At 46.1% G+C, this 21,811-nt stretch overlaps 1 protein-coding gene across 2 annotated transcripts in view; it reads left to right on the top strand.

Moving 5' to 3' along the window:
* The first annotated feature begins 3,168 nt into the window (after positions 1-3,168).
* Positions 3,169-21,811, top strand: part of GPC4 (glypican 4) — a 110,655-nt gene continuing 92,012 nt past the window's right edge. For both annotated transcript variants that reach the window (XM_081221367.1, XM_081221368.1), the window contains exon 1: positions 3,169-3,433. In XM_081221367.1, the coding sequence (XP_081077493.1) occupies positions 3,274-3,433 (160 nt within the window). In that variant the 5' untranslated portion in view covers positions 3,169-3,273. The remainder of the gene's footprint in view (positions 3,434-21,811) is intronic.

Here is a 21,811-nt window from a genome sequence, read left to right on the forward strand (position 1 = left end):
ATGCCACCACATGGATAGGTCTTAAAAACCTGATGCTAAGTGAAAGGAGTGAGACACAAAAGGCCACATGTGACATGATTCCTTTTATATGAAATGTCCAGAATTGGCAAATCTATAGAGGCAGAAAGCAGATTAGTGGCTGCCAGGGGTTGGGGAGAGAAGGGAATGGACTTAGTGTTTTCTTTTGAGATGCTGCAAATATTCTGGAACTAGATAGCGGTGATGGTTGTACACCATGGTGAATGTACTAAATGCCACCAAATTGTACACTTTTTTTTTCTGACCACACTGGGCAACTTGCGAGATCCTGTTTCCCTGACCAGGGATCGAACCCAGACCCTGGGAGTGAAAGCACAAGTCCTAACCACTGGACCACCAGGACATTCCCCGTTAATGTATTTTATCACAGTTTTTAAAAAGCCCCCCAAAAGGGCTATATGAAGGTTAATCATCCTGAGAAGTTGTTGATTCTTGCACTCTCCCTGCAGACACCAATCCATTTTTTGGCATTCAGAGAACTTACAGAGTAGATGCACCTCTACTAAGGAGCACAGGAAAACTGGAATGGGAGTGAGGGGAGGGAAGGAGGAGCTTCGGGCCATCAGAAAAGGAAAGCTGGATGGTATTTGTTTCGTAGATTGCCAGTTGTTCACCCTGTTTGTATTTAAATGAAAGGAGGCTTTGAAGTGGGAGCCGTCTCTGAGCAGGGCTTGGGGTTCCTGGCTTGTGTGGTAAAGTTCAGACTTGTCCAGATCCGTTTCTAGCCAGAGGTTACTGTTTCTGGTGGGAAAGGGCTTAAGTTTTGGTTAATAATACACGAACAGGAAGAGCCGAGTAAACTGGGGGGCAAGGAATGAGTTCCCCCTGGACTTGGTATGAAAGGAAGCTTTCTCTGATTTGGGCTTCATAGTTTGGGAGTATCTTTTTCTCGATTACAGTGGCTGGGTTTCATTTTATTATTAATGTTGGTTGCATCTCAGATCGTATTCTTTTTGGTAAAGAACATCTTTGAATAAATGCATCAATCAATGAAAGTTAAAAGGGCTCTGGGCTAAGCCCTAGCAATGCCTTGAGGACCTGACGGTTATCAGTTTAAGGAAAACCTGGACCATTTGAAAGTCCCTCGAAAATGGCAGGAAATTCATCTGTAGTTGAGTTTGCATATTTAGAAAGACTCCTCTCCTAGCTGCAGAGTTAAATGTTATGCCAACCCACCGAAACTGGAAATTTAAGTCCCACTTATAGATGGGTCACAGTCTGTCTGTTTCTGCTGATGATCTCCAAGAGTTAATAAAATGTAGAAGAGTCTGCAGTGGGCTTTCAAAACAACAGCGAGCTACTTTCTACAGTTCCTCACAGCCAACCATGTCAACGAGGTTCCAAACAACAGTGGAGGAAGTCTCAACAAACCCCATGAGGGCGATAATTGTAATGATGGTTCATATCTTCACCCTATGTAATTTTATGGGAATCGAGAGTCTAGCCAAATAATAAGTTCCAGCCACTTTTATCTGCCCAGTTCCCAGCACACTCCCAAGGTGTCTGAGGCGCTTCTCACCCTAACCTCTTACAGCAGATTGTAACAATAACAACCATAATGACAAGTTCTCAATCTGCACAGTTCCCTTCATTAAAGGAGCCCTAGAAGCTTCAAAAACACTCATTAATGGAATGTGACAAAGCTTAGAAGGTGGGAAGACTCACCCGTTTCCAGTTTTCAGGTGGCTAAGTGGAGACAGGGTCCCAGAGAGGTGTGAGACTCTGTTAAGAGGCTGAAGGGCAGAGGGGAAGGGGGTTCCTGGGCTACCTTTATTCCATGTGACCTGGGAGTCAAGTCCCGGGTTCTGGACACCCCGCCCCGCGCCAGCTACATGCTATCAGCAAGTCGCTTCTCTTCTCTGGGCCCCAGTTTCCCTTCGTGAAGAAGGAGGGTTTGGGCCAGAAGGTTTCCAAGGTCAACCCTGAATTTGCTCTGCGGTTGGCAGGGCGGCGATTCTCCCGCTTCAGGGTTTGATTAGACCTGTAGCAGAACCAGACTGGGGGCCGGGGGCGGGCTGAGAATGCCTGCCAGGTTTCCGAACAGGTCGGTGCTCCATGAGCACCGTCTGACGGAAAGCAGGTCTGAGGAGGCCAGGTGAGGCTCTAGGGCCAGGTCGGAGTCCCAAGTCCCTCTGGTGCCCGCATCAAACAATGAGATTAACGCCAGCGCTTTCCACTCCTAGCCCAGGAGCTGGGCGGTTACGAGCGAGCGTCCTCCAGGCTGCGGGGCTGTAGCAGCGGCGGAGGGGTGCTGGTGGTTAGCTATCGAGGCCGGAGGGCTCCGTCCAGCTTTGGCCCGCGGGCAGCGGGTCAGGTGGCCGCGCGCAGAAGGCCTAGGACTCGGACGTAGGTTTCAAGTCCCCAGCCTCTCGGTCCCCTGGGACTTGGGCCCTTCACCCCGGAGAAGTCAGCCTGTCCTCCCCGGGTGGGGGGCGGCGGGCAGGCTCCCCGCCTCCCGGGAGGAGGGAAGGAGGGAGGAGTCCCGCGGGGCGTGTCGCGCGAGGGCGTGTCACGCGAGGGAGCGTCGCGCGCCCGGTGCGGGCCCCCTAGGAAGTGGATTTGGACGCTCCGGATCCAACCCCGCTTCCAGGTTTTCTCCCGTCCCGGCCCTGCTTGCTCCCGCCTGTCTCCGGCCCCCCCGCCGCCCGCCCCCTCCCCCTGAGTGCCGCCCGCTGGGCCAAGTTTGTCGAGCGTCGCCGCGCACGCCGGCCAGTCAATCAGCGGCAGAGCTGAAGAGGGCACAGCCGTGCGGCCGAGGGCAGAGCGAGCCGAGCCGAGTCGAGCTAGCAGGGCGGACCAGCGCCGGGCAGCCCGAGCCGCGCGCCGCGAGCGCCCGCCGCCGCCCCTCACGCCCTCCTCGGCCCCCGCGGCGCCTGCCACCTTCCTCTCCTTCCCCGCGCCCCTGTCCCGCCTCCGGTCAGCCCGCCCCGATTGCTGCCCCCGCGGAGCCGGGAGGTCACCGGCCCGCGCCTCCGCTCCCCTGGGCCGCGCACCGCCTCCACGCCCTCCTCCTCCTCCTCGGGCTGGGCGCCTGGCACCGGGGACCGTTGCCTGACGCTCGAGGCCCAGCTCCACTTTTCGCCCCGCGTCTCCTCCTCCTGCTTTCCTCCTCCTCCTCCAACTCCTCCAACTCCCCTCGCCCTCAGACTCCACTCGCGAGCCCCCGACTCCGCGCCCGCCCGCCACTTTCCGTCCCGCCCCGAAGGTGGGAGCGCATCCGCCCCGGCCGGCACCATGGCACGGTTCGTCTTGCCCGCGCTGCTCTGCACCCTGGCCGCGATCAGCGCCGCGCTGCTGGCTGCCGAGCTCAAGTCGAAAAGTTGCTCGGAAGTGCGACGTCTCTACGTGTCCAAAGGCTTCGACAAGAACGATGCCCCCACGCACGAGATCAACGGTAGGTGGGAGCCCCCGGGAGGCGAGCGCAGAGACTGGAGAAGGGGCCGCAGAAGCCCCCTCGCCCCGCCGCCCCCCGCGCCGGACGCAGGTAGCCGAGACGGAGAAATGGGCAGGCGCGCCAGAGCGAGCCCCGACACAGAGCGTTCCCTGCGGACGCGGGGGCCCCGGGTGCGCAGCAGGCGGAGGGGCGCCCCCGAGTTACCCGGCGGCACTCCCGCGCTCTACTTCCTTCCCCCCCGCCTCCCGCGGTCTCCCTGGTCCCAGGAAGCCCCAGAGGACTCTGGCCCGCAAAGTGCGTGTCACCGGCTCCCTCGCCTTTTCCGGGTTGAACTCCTTACTGGGCTCCCCGCTTTGTTGTGTGGGTGACGAGAGGTCGGGTAGGGTGGAGGTTGCCAGGTTCCGGGGGGCGCAAAACGTGGAACGTGATGTTTCATTGATGTTCTTTAAAAACTGACTCCCCGCCTCTCTTCCACCGCTGACACGGATTAGGAGTTTTAGTAGCAACAGCGGCTTTAGAAGTGGCCTTTAAAAAGCAAACGACTCTCCACTCCTCCAAACCCTGAGTTTTGGGGACTCTCCTGCTTTCCGGAACGTGTTGGACGAGAAGGGTATTTTCCCCCCTTTTCTTTTTTTCTCACCTCATTTTAAGGGTTAATTGTACTTTAAATTACAAACCTTTAAAAGCACTGATTACTGGAAGCTTGAACCTCAGTTTGGAGATGGTTATGCAAATAGAGCCCGCTTAGCCTGTGAAAAAGTTCACCGGGTTTCCGCGCTGGGGGTGCGTGGGGTGTTTGTGAAAGCAGGAGCGCTGGGGAGGCAGCTTTGCGGCGGGTGCCCTTCGCCCCTCCTCGCCAGGCTGGCGGAGGTGGCCGGGCCGATCCCCTCTGGGTGTCACTCATTCGCAGAGGCCAACTGTTGCGCGCAGTCCCGCGGGCCGCGCTGGGGCCAGCGGCCCCGCAGGTAGCCTCTTCGCCCCGAGGGCTCGGAAAGAACCACGAACCTAGCTGGCTGATGGCCAGCTTAACCTAACGGAGAAGTGAGCGATTAGAGCCCCGGGGGCCAAGCCTCCATTCCGAACCTTTCATGGAAGTGAGCAGAGCGCGCCTTTGCCTCGCGGTGTTGGTCACCCGGGTGGGGCGGGCAGGGGGCCGGCAGCCAGCAAAGGAAATAGTGTAATTTCAACCAGGCGCTTCCAAAGGCTTAGGAAGACTTGGGGGTCATTTTTTGGGAAGGGCTATTAATAACCTTGGAGATTAAGTGCAGTCATCAATTACATAAAAATTACAAAGGTAATTGAGGGAAGTTGCTGGGCACTTTTCGAGTGTGACCGGCATCCATCTAGAAATAGAACCTAAGAAATGGTTGGAGCAGCCTAGGACCCCACGCACCTTGGGAGTTATCAAGTAACTCGCACGTTACTGATTAGAGACTGTTTGCCCTTGAGCTGCTTGTCTTTTGGGGAGCTCACGTCTGTCTTCACAGCGGCACGATTTTATTGGCTGTAGAGCCCTAAGAAGCCCTCTTTCTTTTCCCTCTCCCTTCCGCCCCGCTCGAAAAAGTAAAGTTGAGCCAGTAGCCACTGAAGCTTGAGGGCTCCACAGGTCAGACCTGGGGTCTTTGTGCCCTGCACGGTTTGGGCCCGGGGCCCAGCGGAGATGATTGGCGTGAAGGTTACAGTTGTCATTCGCACATTTTGAAGGGATAGATGCAACGATGCACTTAATGGGAACGTGACAAGTTTTCATCTTCTGCTCATGCAAAACAATATGTGCCTTTGAGGTGGACTGGAGGTGTTCGGGGAGTGGGCTGTGAAATTGCCCTCCCCACTTTCTCCAACTTTGTTCTGTGCAGGCTTGCAAGGGCAGGACATCTTCCCCCGCCAGTATCTCATGAAAAAGGAAGTTTGAAGGGTGCCCAAAGATAGTGCTAGGTGTTCCCTTTGATAGTCATGGTCCCCAGAAAACACCTGAGGAATGTTTTTGCATAAATATTTCTCTGGACATATTCCCCCTAAAGATAAGAGCGCTATTAGTGACCAGCAGCAGGAGATGGAAGCTAATGTGCTCACACCCAAAACATTTTATTCTTTTTGTCTTGTCCTTCATCTCCCTCCCAGGGCTGCTGCTTTTATTTCCCCTTTTGAATGACCTACTGGACTGCATTCTCCCGAGGAACAAAGGAAGTGCCTTTTTAGCTGGAATCCTTGGAAGACCACCAAGGACTTTAGCTCATGCAGTGCAATTTCGCACCACTTTCAACAATAACAAAAATGCATGACTGAATGGCTCAAAAATGTGGAGTGTTAGAGGCATTCATTTGAGTCTAGGACACTGTCACAACACAGACAGACCCAAGTAAATACCTTTAGACGGCCAGTATAGAAATGGGGTAATCTTTACCATCACCCTGGCCTCTCCAGATGCATACATTGTCATTGTCTTCCCTGGGCTCCACTCAGATAATTTTGGTCATTTGGGAGAGCATAGTCAGTGTAGCGACTTGAATGAATTAATTGCCGGGCACTTTCCTTGGTTGGGGGTGTGTGCGTATGTTTTCTTAAGTGCAAAAAGTCCAGGATTGTTTTCCAGGCAAAGGGTCACAGTGTCTGGGTGCCTAGCCCCAAGTTTAAGGTTTGATTCTTGATGGCCTTGCACTTGCCTTCTAGAGGTTTGAAGAGGCTTTGAGAATACTCCACGTTCTTAAGGACTCTCAGTCTTTTTAGATCATAATTAAGATAATTTGATGTGCTCACAAGGGTGTCAGGGAGTACAGCACGATAACAGGGCTCCGACCTAGGTCCTGCATTGCCTATCCACTTGACCCCTGAACTTAACCACATAATGGGTAGCCCAGATGCCATGATCAAAAGGGATCTTTAACACAAAGGATGGGTTTTTGTTCAGCTTTCAATGGGCATATCTTTTGGAGCACCTACTGTGTGCGATATTCTGTGCTCAGCATCATGGGGGCAGCAAGAAGGATGGGAGGGCCTCTGCCACCAGGACCTTCTCAGGTAATAGGGAGATAAGCCTTGCACACACACGACTGGAATACAACATGGTGTGTGATAAGGACCATATGAGTGGTACAGATGAGGAGAAAGGCGTACCCGGGGAGTTCAAGGGAGAAGGGATTTGGGACTAGGGTATTAACTTACTAATGGTAGTTCAATAGTAAAAAAAAAAAAAATGTATTTATGACAAGAAATTGTAAAATCTTACCATTCACATTGCACCTCCCTCCATAAGGACAGGATAAAGGATATGCAACAATTGGCATTTATTACTAATCTGATCTTTGCTTGAAATTGTCTTGAAGAGTAAGGCAGTTGGTTAGAAACCTACTTCACCTTGCCAGAGGTCCCTTCCACAGTGACATCGAATGATAGATACCAAGGAGAACTTTGCATCACAGGTGTGATTTGGGAGTTTTAATTTTCCTGTTCCCATTTACGCTCATGACCAGTGCACCTGTGAGTGTGCACACATGCTCATATGTGTACCTCTGAGGGAATCACATAAGCTATGTTAGGATTACATGGAAAACGTGTGCTGGAGAAGTAGGAATACTTTCTGATACTGCATTGATTAGTCCATGTAAGACACACAGCCTATGTCTTCAAGAATTGTATTCCCTCTTACCTACTTTAAGTAGATGGGTTGGATTTTGCAGAGAACTTGTGATTTTTCTCACTTGTTAGTATAGAAATTGTCCCAAGTAGTACAGGGACTATCTCCTGGACATGCTCAAAAAAGAACTTGGTAAAATTTCTGGCTTTTGCAGCTCAATCTCTAGTTAGAACATACAAATATAAAATGTTTGATTCAGCGTAATTACTATTTTCCTTTTTTGTTGGACTCACATTGGGTTGCGTGCAATTTCAGGATTAGCTGGAGAGTAGACTGAGGAATGAAAAAGGAAGGGTTTTTTTTGTTGTTGTCTCAACAAGGGAAACATCAGTGTTCATCTAGGTCGGTTGGGAAAGGGTCTGTGGCTCCCCAGTAATATCTATTTTAGCCCTGAGGTGGTTGCCATATATGTTCACCAAAAATGCATTTTGGCTTCAATGAAAAGATGAAAAGAGCTAGTGGCTATTAAGTGCTTTCCCTGGGCCTGGTCCTAAACAAGATTGTCTCACTTAAAGTCCACAGCAACCATATAAAATCAGAATGATGATTATCTTCATCATCCCCATTTTACAGACAAACAGATTCAAAGGGGTTTAGAAATCTATTCGCAGTCTTACAGCTAGTTAATGTTGAAGGTGGGATTTGAACCCTAGGTCTTATCTGACCCAAAGTATAGTCTATGCTGTGTTGTACAGATAATAAGAAAGTACCTTCCCAACTCCCATAGGGAGCTGGTCTTAGAAACATAAGCTATAAGAGGACCAGCAACTAACTAGTAAAAGACCATCATCACAGCACTCTGCTGATGCTCTAGTAGAGAGATCCAGTCATGTCCTTTGCAGGCAAAGTGGTGTACCCGGACAGAGACAATCTAATGTTAACAGTAGAAGGACTGTAAATTGTATTTCCTGGGTCATGGGGAGCCCGCGATAGCTTCTGAGGAGGGGAACTTCCTTAGTCGGGCTGTTTCAGGAAGGTAACTAGTGGCACAGCAGAGTTCAGGGTTGGTGAGGCAAGGGGAAGGCAGGGAGAGCTGCTGGGAGGCTGTTTTAAATAGTTCTTAACTGCCTCTTGTCTGTTACACCCCTATTCCATCCTAAATATCGCCAGCTTCCTTTGCATTCAGCAGTGCATTGAATGGAGTCATTCCTCTGCTTTGAGCTTCCCTGGTTCCAAGTATCTCAAATGATAGTTTCACTGAGTCACTCCTGAACTCCCCAGGGTTATGTGCCTTCTTCCTCTGAATCCCCTGCTTGCTTGAATCAGATCCATGGTCTTTGGACACAACTGTCTTGTTTCCTAGTTCATCGTGTGTGCAGGCACATGTGTGTCTTCTTGCCTCAACTGTAAGTAACCTGAGGACAGATGGCAGCTCCTGGCATTTTGTGTGCCCGATGGTACCAGGTGTGCGAGTGTGGTGCAGTATTTGTTAAACAGGTAGGGGGATGACATAGATAATTGTATCGCCTTGTCTGGCAGGACACCGGTGCCATCATGGGATTATACTGCCTTGGTGATAGATCATCATCCCATGGTCTCTTGCTCTCCTGGGAAGCTTTTGGGTCTAAACATTCTGAAGTGAAATAAATTTAGAGTAAGTCTCCTAGAAATGTTGTTATAACTTAGAGAATGTTTTTATTCTTTTGGGAGCGTACTCATCTTCACCACTTCATTAATAACCAAGTGTCATAGGAATTTTTCAGAAGGATTTGGAATTCTGTTTTTCTTTCTGCCTTGAGATATACTTCTTTAAGAAACAAACAATTGAGACTTGTGATTAGGCAATTTAGAACAAATGGAGAAGGGTAATTTAACACCTTAGATTCAGCATATAGAGCTGACTGATGTACGTCAATTACCTTTAAAAAATAAAATCTTAAATTTGTTGTCTTTACCAAGGTGAAGAACACAGGCTTAAGGATATCAATATTTTATATAAGTGGGGAATTCCCTGGCGGTCCAGTAGTTAGGGCTCCGCGCTTTCACCTCCTAGGCCCTGGTTGGGGAACTAAAAACCCACAAGCCGTGTGGTGTGCCCCCCCAGAAAAAGAAAAAGCAGACACACTAAAATACGAAAAGGTAAAAACTAGCATTTTCAATTCCACTTGGCTAAACATCTGTTGCTTACTATAGAGAACATGAAAGTGCAGAAAATTCATGAAGCGATTCCATCTTGGAGGTAATTTGAAATATATTTAAGTTCTGATGCATTTAATTCAGCAATCTGGTGGGAGAGAAAAATCAAAGAGATCCATCAACCAGGTATTCAACTTTTGAAAAAGAAACTCTAACAAATGTTAGAAATTAGGAAAAAAATTGAATGGAAGAGTTAAAAAAAAAGTCAATAACCTCCAGGAAGCCTGGAAACTATGTAAAAACATCTTATTGGAAGCCCAGATAAATGTGTGCCAGACATCAAAAAGACCAGCTGCTTGGGGGAAGAAAAAAAGAACCCGGCATGACTAACTGGCAGAGTGAAAGAGGTGCTTCAGCAAAAAAGGCATCTTTCACAAAATGGAAAGTTTAAGCCAGCAAAAGAGGGAAGTCCACGAGGTATGGCAGGGCAGGTACAAACTAGAAATTAAGTGAGCTGAAAGAGAATCAGAGGTGAGTCTTGCCAGGGACTTGAAAAAGGGCCCATGTGATGATAATGGTGAAAAGGGTGGGCTGAGTTCAGCCTCTTAGAGGAAAAGCAATATGGCTTCTTTAAGGGGCAGCCATGCCTGATTAACCTCCCAGAGTTCTTTGAAAGAAGCAAGTGGGTGGATACAGGGAAACAGACATAGTTTAGATTGTCAAGAATTATGCAATGGGATTCCAAGACGAGTATATTCAGAAAATGCATTTACTTTGGGATAGGTGAGGACATTGGTTTATTGAAAAGAGGAAATAGTGGAGGAAGGGTTGGGGGAGAGGGAAGAAACCCCACTGTCCTAGGTGGAGTAGTTTACATGGAAAGGCCATGGTTTCTTGAAAAGAGCAGTTCTAGCCTATCTCTGACAAATCAGTTGTCTGGTACCTTTGGTGAGGTTCTTCCTCCTCAATTTGAAAAATGGGAGTGGGGTTGTTAGAATACTCGATTACATCAGTGATTCTCAACCCTGGCAACGCTTTAAAGCATCTGGAGAGCTTTTAAAAAATATTTATTTACTATTTATGGCTGTGTTGGGTCTTCGTTGCTGCGTGTGGGCTTAGTTGAGGTGAGCGGGTGCTTTTTTTTTTTTTTTTTTTTTGCGGTATGCGCGCCTCTCACTGTTGTGGCCTCTCCCGTTGCGGAGCACAGGCTCAGCGGCCATGGCCCACGGGCCCAGCCACTTCGCGGCATGTGGGATCTTCCCGGACTGGGACACGAACCCGTGTCCCCTGCATTGGCAGGCGGACTCCCAACCACTGCGCCACCAGGGAATCTGGAGCGGGAGCTATTCTTCATTGCGGTGCACGGGCTTCTCATTGCGGTGGCTTCTCTTGTTGCGGAGCACGGGCTCTAGGCACATGGGCTTCAGTAGTTGTGGTGCATGGGCTTAGTTGTTTTGCGGCATGTGGGATCTTCCCGGAACAGGGATCGAACCCGTGTCCCCTGCATTGGCAGGCGGATTCTTAACCACTGCGCCACCAGGGAAGTCCTTGGATAGCTTTTAAAATCCACTAGTGCCTGGGCATCACCCCAGACCAATTAAATCATACTTTCTGGCAGTGGGGGTAGGTCTTGGTAACTTTTTAAAAGCTCCTCAGTGGCTCTAATGAGGGGCCATGGTTGAGAACCAGTGCCCTAGATGATCTGTGAGTTCCCTTCCATCTCTGAGATTCTGTGATTCTGAATTTTCCAATGAAATTCATCACAAAGTGTTATCTCAGAAGAGAGCTTTGATTTAGACCCAGTGCATGCTTGTTTCAATTTTGGCTAACTTGGATTTAAGAGGAACGTCTGGTTTATTTATTTATTTATTTTAAAATTTTATTTATTTATTTTTGGCTGTGTTAGGTCTTCGTTGCTGCACGCGAGCTTTCTCTAGTTGCGGCGAGCGGGGGCTACTCTTCAGTTGCGGGGTGCGGTCTTCTCACTGCAGTGGCTTCTCTTGTTGCGGAGCACGGGCTCTAGGCACGCGGGCTTCAGTAGTTGTGGCTCGTGGGCTCTAGAGTGCAGGCTCAGTAGTTGTGACGTGGCGCATGGGCTTAGTTGGTCCGCAGCATGTGGGATCTTCCCGGACCAGGGCTCAAACCCATGTCCCCTGCATTGGCAGGAGGATTCTTAACCACTGTGCCACCAGGGAAGTCCAGGAACATCTGTTAAACTTGGGAAAAATATTTTTTAATCACGACGCAAGTATATGCCATAACCAGTGATGCTTTGCTGAGGGTGGAGAAATAAGACTAGGACATTGAGAGTACTTTGGAGAGAATTAGACAGGAATCCAGCCTTGCTGTTGTTTATTGATTGTCAGTGTGCTAGATGATACTTCTTCCCCTCTCTTTATTGGTAAAATAAAAAAAAATCTCTTTATCCCTTACTTTAATGTTCTCTTTGCCATGTGTTTATTCTCTTCAAGTATCTTATCAAGAAATAGAAGTACAGTAAATCCCTAGGCTTCTGGCCGGCACAACCATCCAGAACACAGCTGGGAATGTGGAAGTAAGCAGAAAAGCTAAATGATGGAAACAGCTGTCATAAAGCCCATGCATTCTACTTGGAGAAAAGACCTTCAGAAATTTATCATCCGCAATCATTGACTGAATAGCTCTTCTATCAAGAGCAGAATGCTAGGTGCTGGGGATTCAAAGAGTTCGTCTAAAACCAAAATCAAGCTTTTTTGAGGCACAAACATTCAAATTAGGTAGATAGGGTTTAAATGTGGGAAGATAAAAAGTTTAGGTTACCCGGCTTCCCAGCACTACTTGCTACTCCTTACCTGATTAGGAGTAGCAAGTAGTGCTGGTTGGGTTGTGGACCCATCAGAGGAAGGGATGGGTTTGGAGGCAGGCAACCACTGGACCTCCAGGGAACCCCCTCAGGGCAGTATTAAATAATTGCATATTCTGATTTAAAAGTTCCGAAGGTTTTTTCTTCTTTTGCTGCACCACGTGGCTTGTGGGATCTTAGTTCCCCCACCAGGGGTTGAACCTGGGCCCTCAGCAGTGAAAGTGCCGAGTCTGAACCACTGGACCACCAGGGAACTCCCAGAAAGTATATTTTAGAAAGAGTAGACATCTAAGAAATACAAAAATTGCTCTTGAAAGCACATTATCTTTTTAGAGCACCTAGTTTCCCAACAGTGCTGGGTCAATAAGGAGTCAATTCTGTGTGTCACTTTGTCCTTTTCTGGAAAAAAAAAGTATTTTAATATTAATACCACTGAGTATTATTAATTCAGTGGTTTACTCACTTCAGAGCTTTTGGTTGGTGATTTTGTTCCTCTGCACCTTGTCTTCTAATCCCCCTAGAATGTCCGATTTTGCTCCTACTGCTGTTACCACCTGCTGTGCTCAGCTTGGGAAACTGACATGCTGACCTGAAGTCACTGAAAGCAAGAGTTGGTTTTGAGTTAGAGGTGACAGGTGAATATGTGAATATTGGTTTCCCTTTTATACATTTACCAAACTAAGTAAATGGATAATCATATTTAAAGAAACACTAGAAGTTAAGGACGGGAGTACTGTATTAAGAATGAGGACAGGGGCTTCCCTGGTGGCACAGTGGTTGAGAGTCCGCCTGCCGATGCAGGGGACACGGGTTCATGCCCCGGTCCGGGGAGATCCCGCATGCCGCGGAGCGGCTGGGCCTGTGAGCCACGGCCGCTGAGCCTGTGCGTCCGGAGCCTGTGCTCCGCAACGGGAGAGGCCACAACAGTGAGAGGCCTGTGTACCGAAAAAAAAAAAAAAAAAAAAAAAGAATGAGGACACATTTGAGGGTCGTTGTCTCTGATGAGGTGGCTGTTGGAACCTTTAAAGGAAAAGAAGCTGTTGCTGCCCGGTCACGGCCATGTAGCTCCAGCTTTTATCACAGTGCCCAGCACATGGTAGGTGTTAGAGAAATGTTTGTGGTTCACAAAGAAGTTCAGGCATGATTTGTGACTTTTGTATTCATTCTGGGAATGAATATTTCTATTCATCCATCCCTTTTAATTCAATTAACTTATTTTTAGCTATTTATTTTAAAATTTCTAGTACGTTTAGTCCTAGATGCCTAAGTGAGAAAGAATCTTTTTTTTTCCCTTTGTTTTTTTTTTTTTTTTTTTTACTTCGAATGTAGTGTTGTTTCTCAGCTTGCTCAGAGGTGGGAGCTCAGTATTTCATGTGGTTTGTTTTAATCCTGGTAGACAAATGGTTGCTGCTTCTTACATTGTCTGTTCCAGACATTAAGAGGAACTCCTCTGTACCTGCAGAGGTGCTTCTAGAAAAAATAGCCTTTGCTCCTGTTCCTTGCTTTAGACTCTTAGCCAGGTGTTCGCGTCCCTCCCCTTCCCCAGGCAGTTCAGGTTGGGCCCCAGGCAGGGTTGCCAGTCTTTGTCTAGTCTAGCTCAAGGTCACCTGGTCCCCCCCTTCATCCCAGCCATCTTTTCATGCCAGTCCTTTCTCCTCCCAGCTACTTTGTCCGTTGGCTTTCGCAAGCCTCTTTAAGCCTGGCTTCTTTCTTGATGTTGGGCTTCTGTCTACAGGAGCAGACTGGGAAGTGGTTTCTTTTGGACTGCAGAGGTTTCCTTAGTTCTCCAAACCCTTGACGTCGGCATCCCAGCAAGCATCAAGCCACAGAAAAAAGTTTTTCCCTTCAGTTATTGTTTCTATTCCACCACCCGGGCTTGTCTCCGTTGAGTTTTCAGTCTGGTGTTTGGTTAGAGATGAAAACAAAGAACTGTGTCCTTGCAAACTGCAGTGTGAAGCATGTGGTTAACAGTTACTACTTGCAGTGGTCCAGCCTGAGTGGGAGTATCATTTTTCTTGGCAGTCACTTCACAGAAAGTCCTGCTTCTATGGTGCCAGAATAAGCAGTCATAGCATTCCTTACAATTTATAGTCAAATTATTATCTACTATTGTTAAAATTGCCTTAATTATAGAATATTTCCCCATGCTAAGATTTTACAAAGCAACGCAAGACAACTTTTCACTGGTGTACTTCAGAAATAGTCCTTAAAAATCACTCTCTGACTAGGATGTCAGAGGCTATGATGAGGAATAGTTTTTTTTTTGTTTTTATGGGGAGAATTTTTTTTAAGGGGAGGAGTGCAGTGGGTTCACTCTAAACCGAATCCGAACTAAATGCCCCCAGCTGGCTGGTTGGTTAATAGTCTGCCTTGTTTATCCCCAGTTTGGAAGTAACTTTCTTTTTCCCCTCCCTCTTCAGGTCCCACGGGCCTGGATTCATTCTGGGAAGAAGGCTCTACTGGTGGGAGGTGGGTTGATCATTAAGCAGTGTGGCGATGGGAGAAGATGGTCTTGTGTCTTTCAGGGTGGAGGGCAAATGAAGAAATCAGAACCTTCCAAAAGAAGAGACTGTTTGTTTTCTTGGGATCAGAGCAAAGATTTAGGTGACTGGGTGGGAAATGTTTCTGTTTAGATGCTGTGTCAGAATCTCTGCCTTTGAGCTCTGCTTTCAAGATGGATCCAAGAATCTGTTCTCTTCTTTACCACCTCGATAACTGCCGTCCTGATCTCATCTCCCATCACCTCCTCCCTGGATTATCGCGGTTGTGTCTGATGAGTCTCTCTGCTCTGGCTCTTGCTCCAGCCTCTTCCCCACCAGTGTGTTCCCAGCACATTAGCCAGTGTGATCCTATTCTGTTAAACCTCACTCTGACCTTATCACTTGTGCTCAAAGTGCTCCAGTGACTCCCACTGCCACCCAGACCGAAAGCCAGGAGCTTAGGAGGCCTTACAGGGTCTGCCTCTGGCCCCCTCCCATGCCAGCCTGCGCTTTTTATCATTTTCCCCCATATACTGGTCTGTCTTCCTCAGCACAGCTGGCTCCCTCACAGGGTTCTGGGCTTTGCTTACCTATCACCTTCATGGAGAAGGCTTTCCTGACCTCTGTGTAAACTAGAATGCCTCCCACAGACACTTTGTCCCTCTCCCCCACTGCTCTGTTCAGTTCTCACAATCTGACCTAAGGGCAGGGACTTTGCCTCTTTTACTCACTGCCCTACACCTAGTGTCTAGTGTGTTGCTTGGCGCTCGGATGTTTGTTGAATGAATGCACGAGTGATTCCTCCTGGCAAGTAGCGTGCTCTTAACCCGTCCGAAAGCTTTTTCCTGACTTAAGAGCATCCTACTTGTGAGTGTGAGGCTACACATCTGACCCTCCATCTGTAGAAAGAGGGTACCTAGGCCGAAGGTTCATTCAGCAACTGCTTACGAGTACCTCTGAATTGACGGGCATGGTGCTGGGCACTGAGGGTGAGGCAGCAACCAAAGAGGACACAGCCTTCGCATGCATGGCATCACGGTCTAAATGGCGAGACACATTGACTTGGTAATTCTCCAAATCAGTATTTAGTGACAGTTCTGATAACTACTTTGAAGGAGAAGTAGTCTTGAGTGCATATTGCACATGATCAGAGTGAAGCACAGTGTGCTGGAACTTTAGACCCCCATTTAGGCCCGTGGGGGCTCTTCTCACTTCCTAGGAGATGTGCGTTTTACACCATCACAACCACCACCCCTGCAACTTGAATGGCAGGGTCTGTTCCTGACAGTGGGTCCTGAGGCGAAGGCCGGAGTACTTGGAGCAGCACAAGGGAGATGGGCCTAAGTTAGCGAGGCTTACATGGAGCACTCTTCTCTGGTTTTATCTCTTGGCCATCACTTTAGAGACGGGGTTATGTGGGCACCAGAAAGTGCACGGTGAACTCTTGTGTCACTTTTGCACGGTTGTCTTCTGTTCTCGGGGTGCTCTGCAGAGGACCACCAGGTACCATGAGTACTGAAGCCTCCAGGTTTCTGTGAAAGATCAGCATCCACTCTTAGCCCCATAGAGACCACAGAAATGCTAGTTTTTAGAAAATATTTTATTGAAGTATAGTTGATTTACAATGTTGTGTTTAATTTCTGCTTGTCAGCAAAGTGACTCAGTTATACGTATATACTCTTTCTCATATTCTTTTCCATTATGGTTTATCACAGGACATTGAGTATAGTGCCCTGTGCTGTACAGTAGGACCTTGTTGTTTATCCATCCTGTATATAATAGTTTGCATCTGCTAATCCCAAACTCCCAATCCTTCCCTCCCCCACCCCTCCCCCTTAGCAACCACAAGTCTGTTCTCTATATCTGTGAGACTGTTTTTGATTCGTAGGTATGTTCATTTGTGTCGTATTTTAGATTCCACATGTAAGTGATATCATATGGTATTTGTCTTTCTCTGTCTACTTACTTCACTTAGTATGATAATCTCTAGTTCCACCCATGTTTGCTGCAAATGGCATTATTTCATTCTTTTTAATGGTTGACTAATGTTCTGTGTATATACATATGTATGTGTATGTATATATACATATGTGTATGTATATATACACATATGTCTATGTGTATATGTACATATATGTGTGTATATACACCACATCTTCTTTATCCATTCATTTGTCGAGGGACATTTAAGTTGTTTCCATGTCTTGGCTATTGTAAATGGTGCTGCTATGAACATTTATATAGCGTGTATCTTTTCGAATTATACTTTTGTCTGGGTATATGCCCAGGAGTAGGATTGCAGGATCATATGGTAACTCTGTTTTTAGTTTAAGGAACCTCCGTACTGTTTTCCATAGTGGCTGCACTAATTTACATTGCCACCAATAGTGCAAGAGGGTTCCCTTTTCTCCACATCCTCTCCAGCATTTATTAATTGTAGACTTTTAAATGATGGCCATTCTGACCGGTGTGCGGTGGTACCTCATTGTTGTTTTGATTTGCATTTTTTTAATAATTGAAATGCTATTTTTTATGACCAGTGAGTGGCTCAGCACAAAGCCCTCCGGCCCCTCAGTGACTGTTCCAGTAGAATTCTGGGTCAGCAGAAATGGGCCAGATGCTCTTGCCAGTTGGTAGCAGGATTCCTTCCCTCTCCAAGCCTTTATGAATGGCAACTAAGTGTGCAGGTCTCCAAGACAAGAGGGGGACCCTGGCTGTGGGGGTGAGTGCAGAGGCTGGCCAGGGAGATAGGATTGTAAGGAAATGCAGCCCAAGTGATAAGTGTTCTAGCAGTTATCATCGGAACAGGATGGGAAGGAACATTCCCTGCTGTACATTGAGCCCCTCAGAACAGGGTTGTCCCCATTTCAAGAAGGAGTGTTTTTCAGAATTTTATTATATATATATTTTTAAATTGAAATAGGATTGATGGTTTTCAGAATTTTAGATGAGTACTCTGGATAAAAATAGGGCCTTATTTTTGTTAGTACGTTCGGAAATTCCAAGCTCTAATGAGGAACCCTGAGGCTGAATTATGTATAGGCACCACCTTGCGTGCTTGGCAGTTTTACCTACCAGTGCACAAGTAGTCATGAGACCCCAGTATGCCCAGTGTTTCCCGGTTACAAACCAGTGGTTTTCACCATCTTCTAATCCAGACCTCCTCCTTTTACAGCAAGGACAGTCTGTATTGCAGTGATGAAGGCTGAAGCCCCAAGCTCTTGATTTCATGCAGTGAACTGGCTGTATCTGTAGTAAATGGGTGCGTATGTTTGTATGCAAGGGCCAAGCCTTGCATAGATATGCAGATTAAGGTGTTCCCTATTTTATATATGGATTTAAATATGAAGATTTTGGCATATGCCCTATTTTAAATACAATAGGCTGGCACTATCAATATATAAGGATAAGTTGCCTGATTAAAAATAGAAATAAGCATTTTGTCTCTTGTTGTCCAATCAAGCAAATGGTCCATATGCTATGAAGTACTCATGGTGTGGACTAAGATGTGTGGGTTCATGCTGGGGCAAACCAGTCCTTAGCTATCTAAACATAGCTTTAGGTTTAGGGAGAAGTGATTAATTGTCTCTGGTTTTATTTTTAAAACAGACACAGCATGGACCATTTTTTCCAATAACCTCTTAGTGTTTCTCTTAGAGCCCAGAGATTTTCTTGGTTGCTCCTAAGGTCAAGAATGAAGTAAAATACAGTGAGATTCTGGGATAATGGAGGCTGAGGCTAAGCTTGTTTATCTCTGCTGGATCTGTAATAAAAGGGTTTCCTAGGCAAATGAATGGTGTAAATAAGATCTTAGGAGATGTTTGACACCTGCATAGGGGAAGCGAGGATCTCCAAACACCTCAGGAACAGCTATTTTAATTGAAACCATTGTGTTAATTACAAGTATATCTCTGTTTATTGAAGTAGGGTCTCTAAGTTACTTTCAAACTTCGGATGGTGGGAGCGTGGGGAGAAGTCACTTTGGGTTTAAAAGTGATAAATCTGTGTTCCTTTAAAATATTGCATAATTTGACTCATATTCCGTCCAATTAGTCAAATTTATAGAAGGCATTTCTATAATTGACCATAGCAACATGAGCAACTAATGGCAGTTCTGCTGTTAGGGCAGGATATTTGTTTTCCTTCTTGAAGTCCCAGCAGCTGTTGTATCCTCAGAGTTTGCAGAAGGGAAAAACAATCCGAAAAATTGAGATGTGTTTTTCATGTGAGAGGAATGCAAGCTGATCACTAAGAATAAAGGGAAATGACTGCATTGACGCAGTTATTAATTTCAGAAATGTCTTTGAATCTGTGCTATATGCCGAGTGTTATGCCAATGCTTTGTGGCTTCCTGGGGTGACACTTAAGAAATGTAAGATTTAGATCCTGTATTTTGCCAAATATGAATTGCCTCAGTATTAAGTGTTTTTCTTAAAAATTGGTTGTAAAGGAATTTTTCACCATTTTCGAGTTACTTGTTGTGTGATCAAACCTTACATTTTCATAATAGTGTATATTTAGTTGTGTACGCTCTTGTGGAAGAAAGCAGAACCCCAACTGCAGACAGCTTCCAAGGGACCATTAAAATGTCCTTAGAGTATTTCACTTGTATAGTCATTCTTGGAAATGAAGGACAATTTTGATCCTTAATTTAAAAAAGAAAGAATAGGGCTTCCCTGGTGGCGCAGTGGTTGAGAATCCGCTGCTAATGCAGGGGGCATGGTTTTGATCCCTGGTCCGGGAAGATCCCACATGCTGCGGAGCAACTAAGCCCGTGCACCACAACTGCTGAGCCCGCGTGCCACAACTACTGAAGCCCGCACACCTAGAGCCTGTGCTTTGCAACAAGCCTGTGCGCCTAGAGCCCTCACATTGCCACCACGAGTAGCCCCCGCTTACCACAACTAGAGAAAGCCCGCACACAGCAACGAAGACCCAGTGCAGCCAAAAATGAATGAATGAATGAATGAATGAATTTATGTTAAAAAAAAGGAGTTACTCCCTCTTAATTGGAGGGAATATTAAAAAGAAAAAAAAGGAAGAAAAGGTACTTCCTTGACCATCCAGTTGTTAGGACTCCAAGCTTCCACTGCAGGGGGCACGGGTTTGATTCCTGGTGGGGGAACAGATCCCACATGTTGTGTGGCACAGCCAAAATAAAAAACAAAACAAAACAAAAAAAACCCAGGAAGAATAGCAGGACATTTTACTCCAGCTAAATGTAAAATGTTGGAGATTTCTTCAAATACCACATCACTTCAGTTCGTCTCTTGGTTGTATGGAATTCTGTCCACTGAAGTAGTTGACTTTTGTGCTTTTGTTCTTTTCTAAACAATTTATTATAACCTTGACCAGGCCTTTCTCATCTCCTTTCTCTTCTCTTCCTTTCCTAATATTTGTTTTGTTTAATCAGTCAATATTGATAATTTTTTTTTCCATTTTAATAAAACAACCAAGAGGGACTTCCCTGGTGGTCCAGTGGCTGGGCCTTCGCGCTCTCAACGCAGGGGGCCCAAGTCCAATACATGGTCGGGGAACTAGTTCCCGCATGCCGTAACCAAAGATCCCGCATGCTGCAACCAAGACTCGGCACAGCCAAATAAATAAATATTAAAAAAAACAACAACAAGAAGAGGCTAACGTGATTTCATTAGCCCTCTAATTGCTTTATTAATGGAAATCTGTTGGTCCGTTCAAGAGCAAGGGTGCTGGTGACCGGTTCTTCAACCATATGTCTTTAATTTTTAGAAATCTGGCAGGGCCTGAAACTTTGAGAAGTCATGTCATTTTCTTCCAAGGTTTTAAAAATTTAACTGTAATAGAAACCCTACCTACTTAAGATTATTTAATCCATATTCAGTAAGATTCCTACAATCATAGTGATCATCATTATTTTAGTTACGATAGATAGTATGTACTGATCACTCACTATGGGTCTTTTTGGAAAGCATTATGTAGAGTAACCCATTTTATATAAACAGAAAATAAAAAGACACACGATGGAAGGAGAGGTGAATGAGGAATTCTAAAAGCAAGGCTTATGCCAGTGAATGGGCTATTCCAGTAGGCTTTCCAGGTAGCATTTATCTGAGAAAAAGAAACCGGACAGTTCTTCAGGCAGGACACTTTCTTGTTGTTACTAAACCTGGAAAGAATTTATTATATAGGTTTTTACGTAAAAGACATCAAACTGTAATAATCAGTGTCATCAACATGATTTCATTTATTGTACTGATCTCCCATAAAAACCCCAAGAAACAACATTTGAGAAATTCAGTCTGGCTTTCAGATCCGTGGTATTATCTTCAGTCTAAAGAATTCACCTCTTGTACCTTTCTGGGTAACTGCTTCCTTTTTGTGTATGAAATCATATCTCTTGGTCTCTGAGTCAGAGCTCTCCTGTAACAGCCCCATGATAGCAGCAAGTACAGCCACCTGCAATGTCCAGAAAACCAGTAAGAGTTACATACCAGGGGAAGTGAGAGCCTGTGGGCTGAAGCCACTTTAGATCTAGGGATTGAAACCATTTTGGGGAGCTGGACAGCATCTTTGATTCTTCAGCCATTTTTCTTCTCCCTGTCCTGACTCTGCTCTCAGGACTTTGTACCTGGCACTCGGAATTGTCAGAGTGTCATTTGGCCTCCAGAGATTGCTGTTTATGGTAGGTTACATATTTTCCAATTGAAAAGATGATATAACAGTAATAATAATGAGTAACTTTTATATCCTTTGCACATCACAGCCCAATCCCTATTCACATGTACACGTTTTTATGTGGCTTAAATTATAGTACTTGGTGTATCTGCTGTTTTTCCAGTTTGATTGAGATATAGTTGGCATATAGCATAATGATGTGATTTACATATACCATGAAGTGATTATCACAAGTTTAGTTGAACATTCATCGTCTTGTATAGATAGAAAATTAAAAAAATAGAAAAACATTGTGATGAGAACTCTTAGGATTTCCTCTTTTAACAACTTTCATATATAACACACAGCAGTGTTAATTCTCTTGATCATGCTGTACATTACATCCCTAGTACTTATTTATCTTATAACTGGACATTTGTACCTTTGACCACCTTCATCCAATTCCTCCTGTATCTGCTGTTTTTAACATAACATGAAAAATGCTTCTGTAGTTCTATAGAATTCAAATTTTCTAATAACTGTATGGTAGTCCCGGAAGTTGATGCACCAGAATCTATTTTACGTACCCCATATGGCTGTTTAGTTATTTCTGGTGGTTTGTAGATGTGTGTGTTTGGTTTTGCATTGAGCACAACAATGATCATCTTCATCCCTATGTGTGTGGCTTCTGTTGAAGAACTTCCTTAGGTTAA

Source organism: Mesoplodon bidens (assembly GCF_964165515.1).
Source record: "Mesoplodon bidens genome assembly, chromosome: X".
Taxonomy (NCBI): Eukaryota; Metazoa; Chordata; class Mammalia; order Artiodactyla; family Ziphiidae; genus Mesoplodon; species Mesoplodon bidens.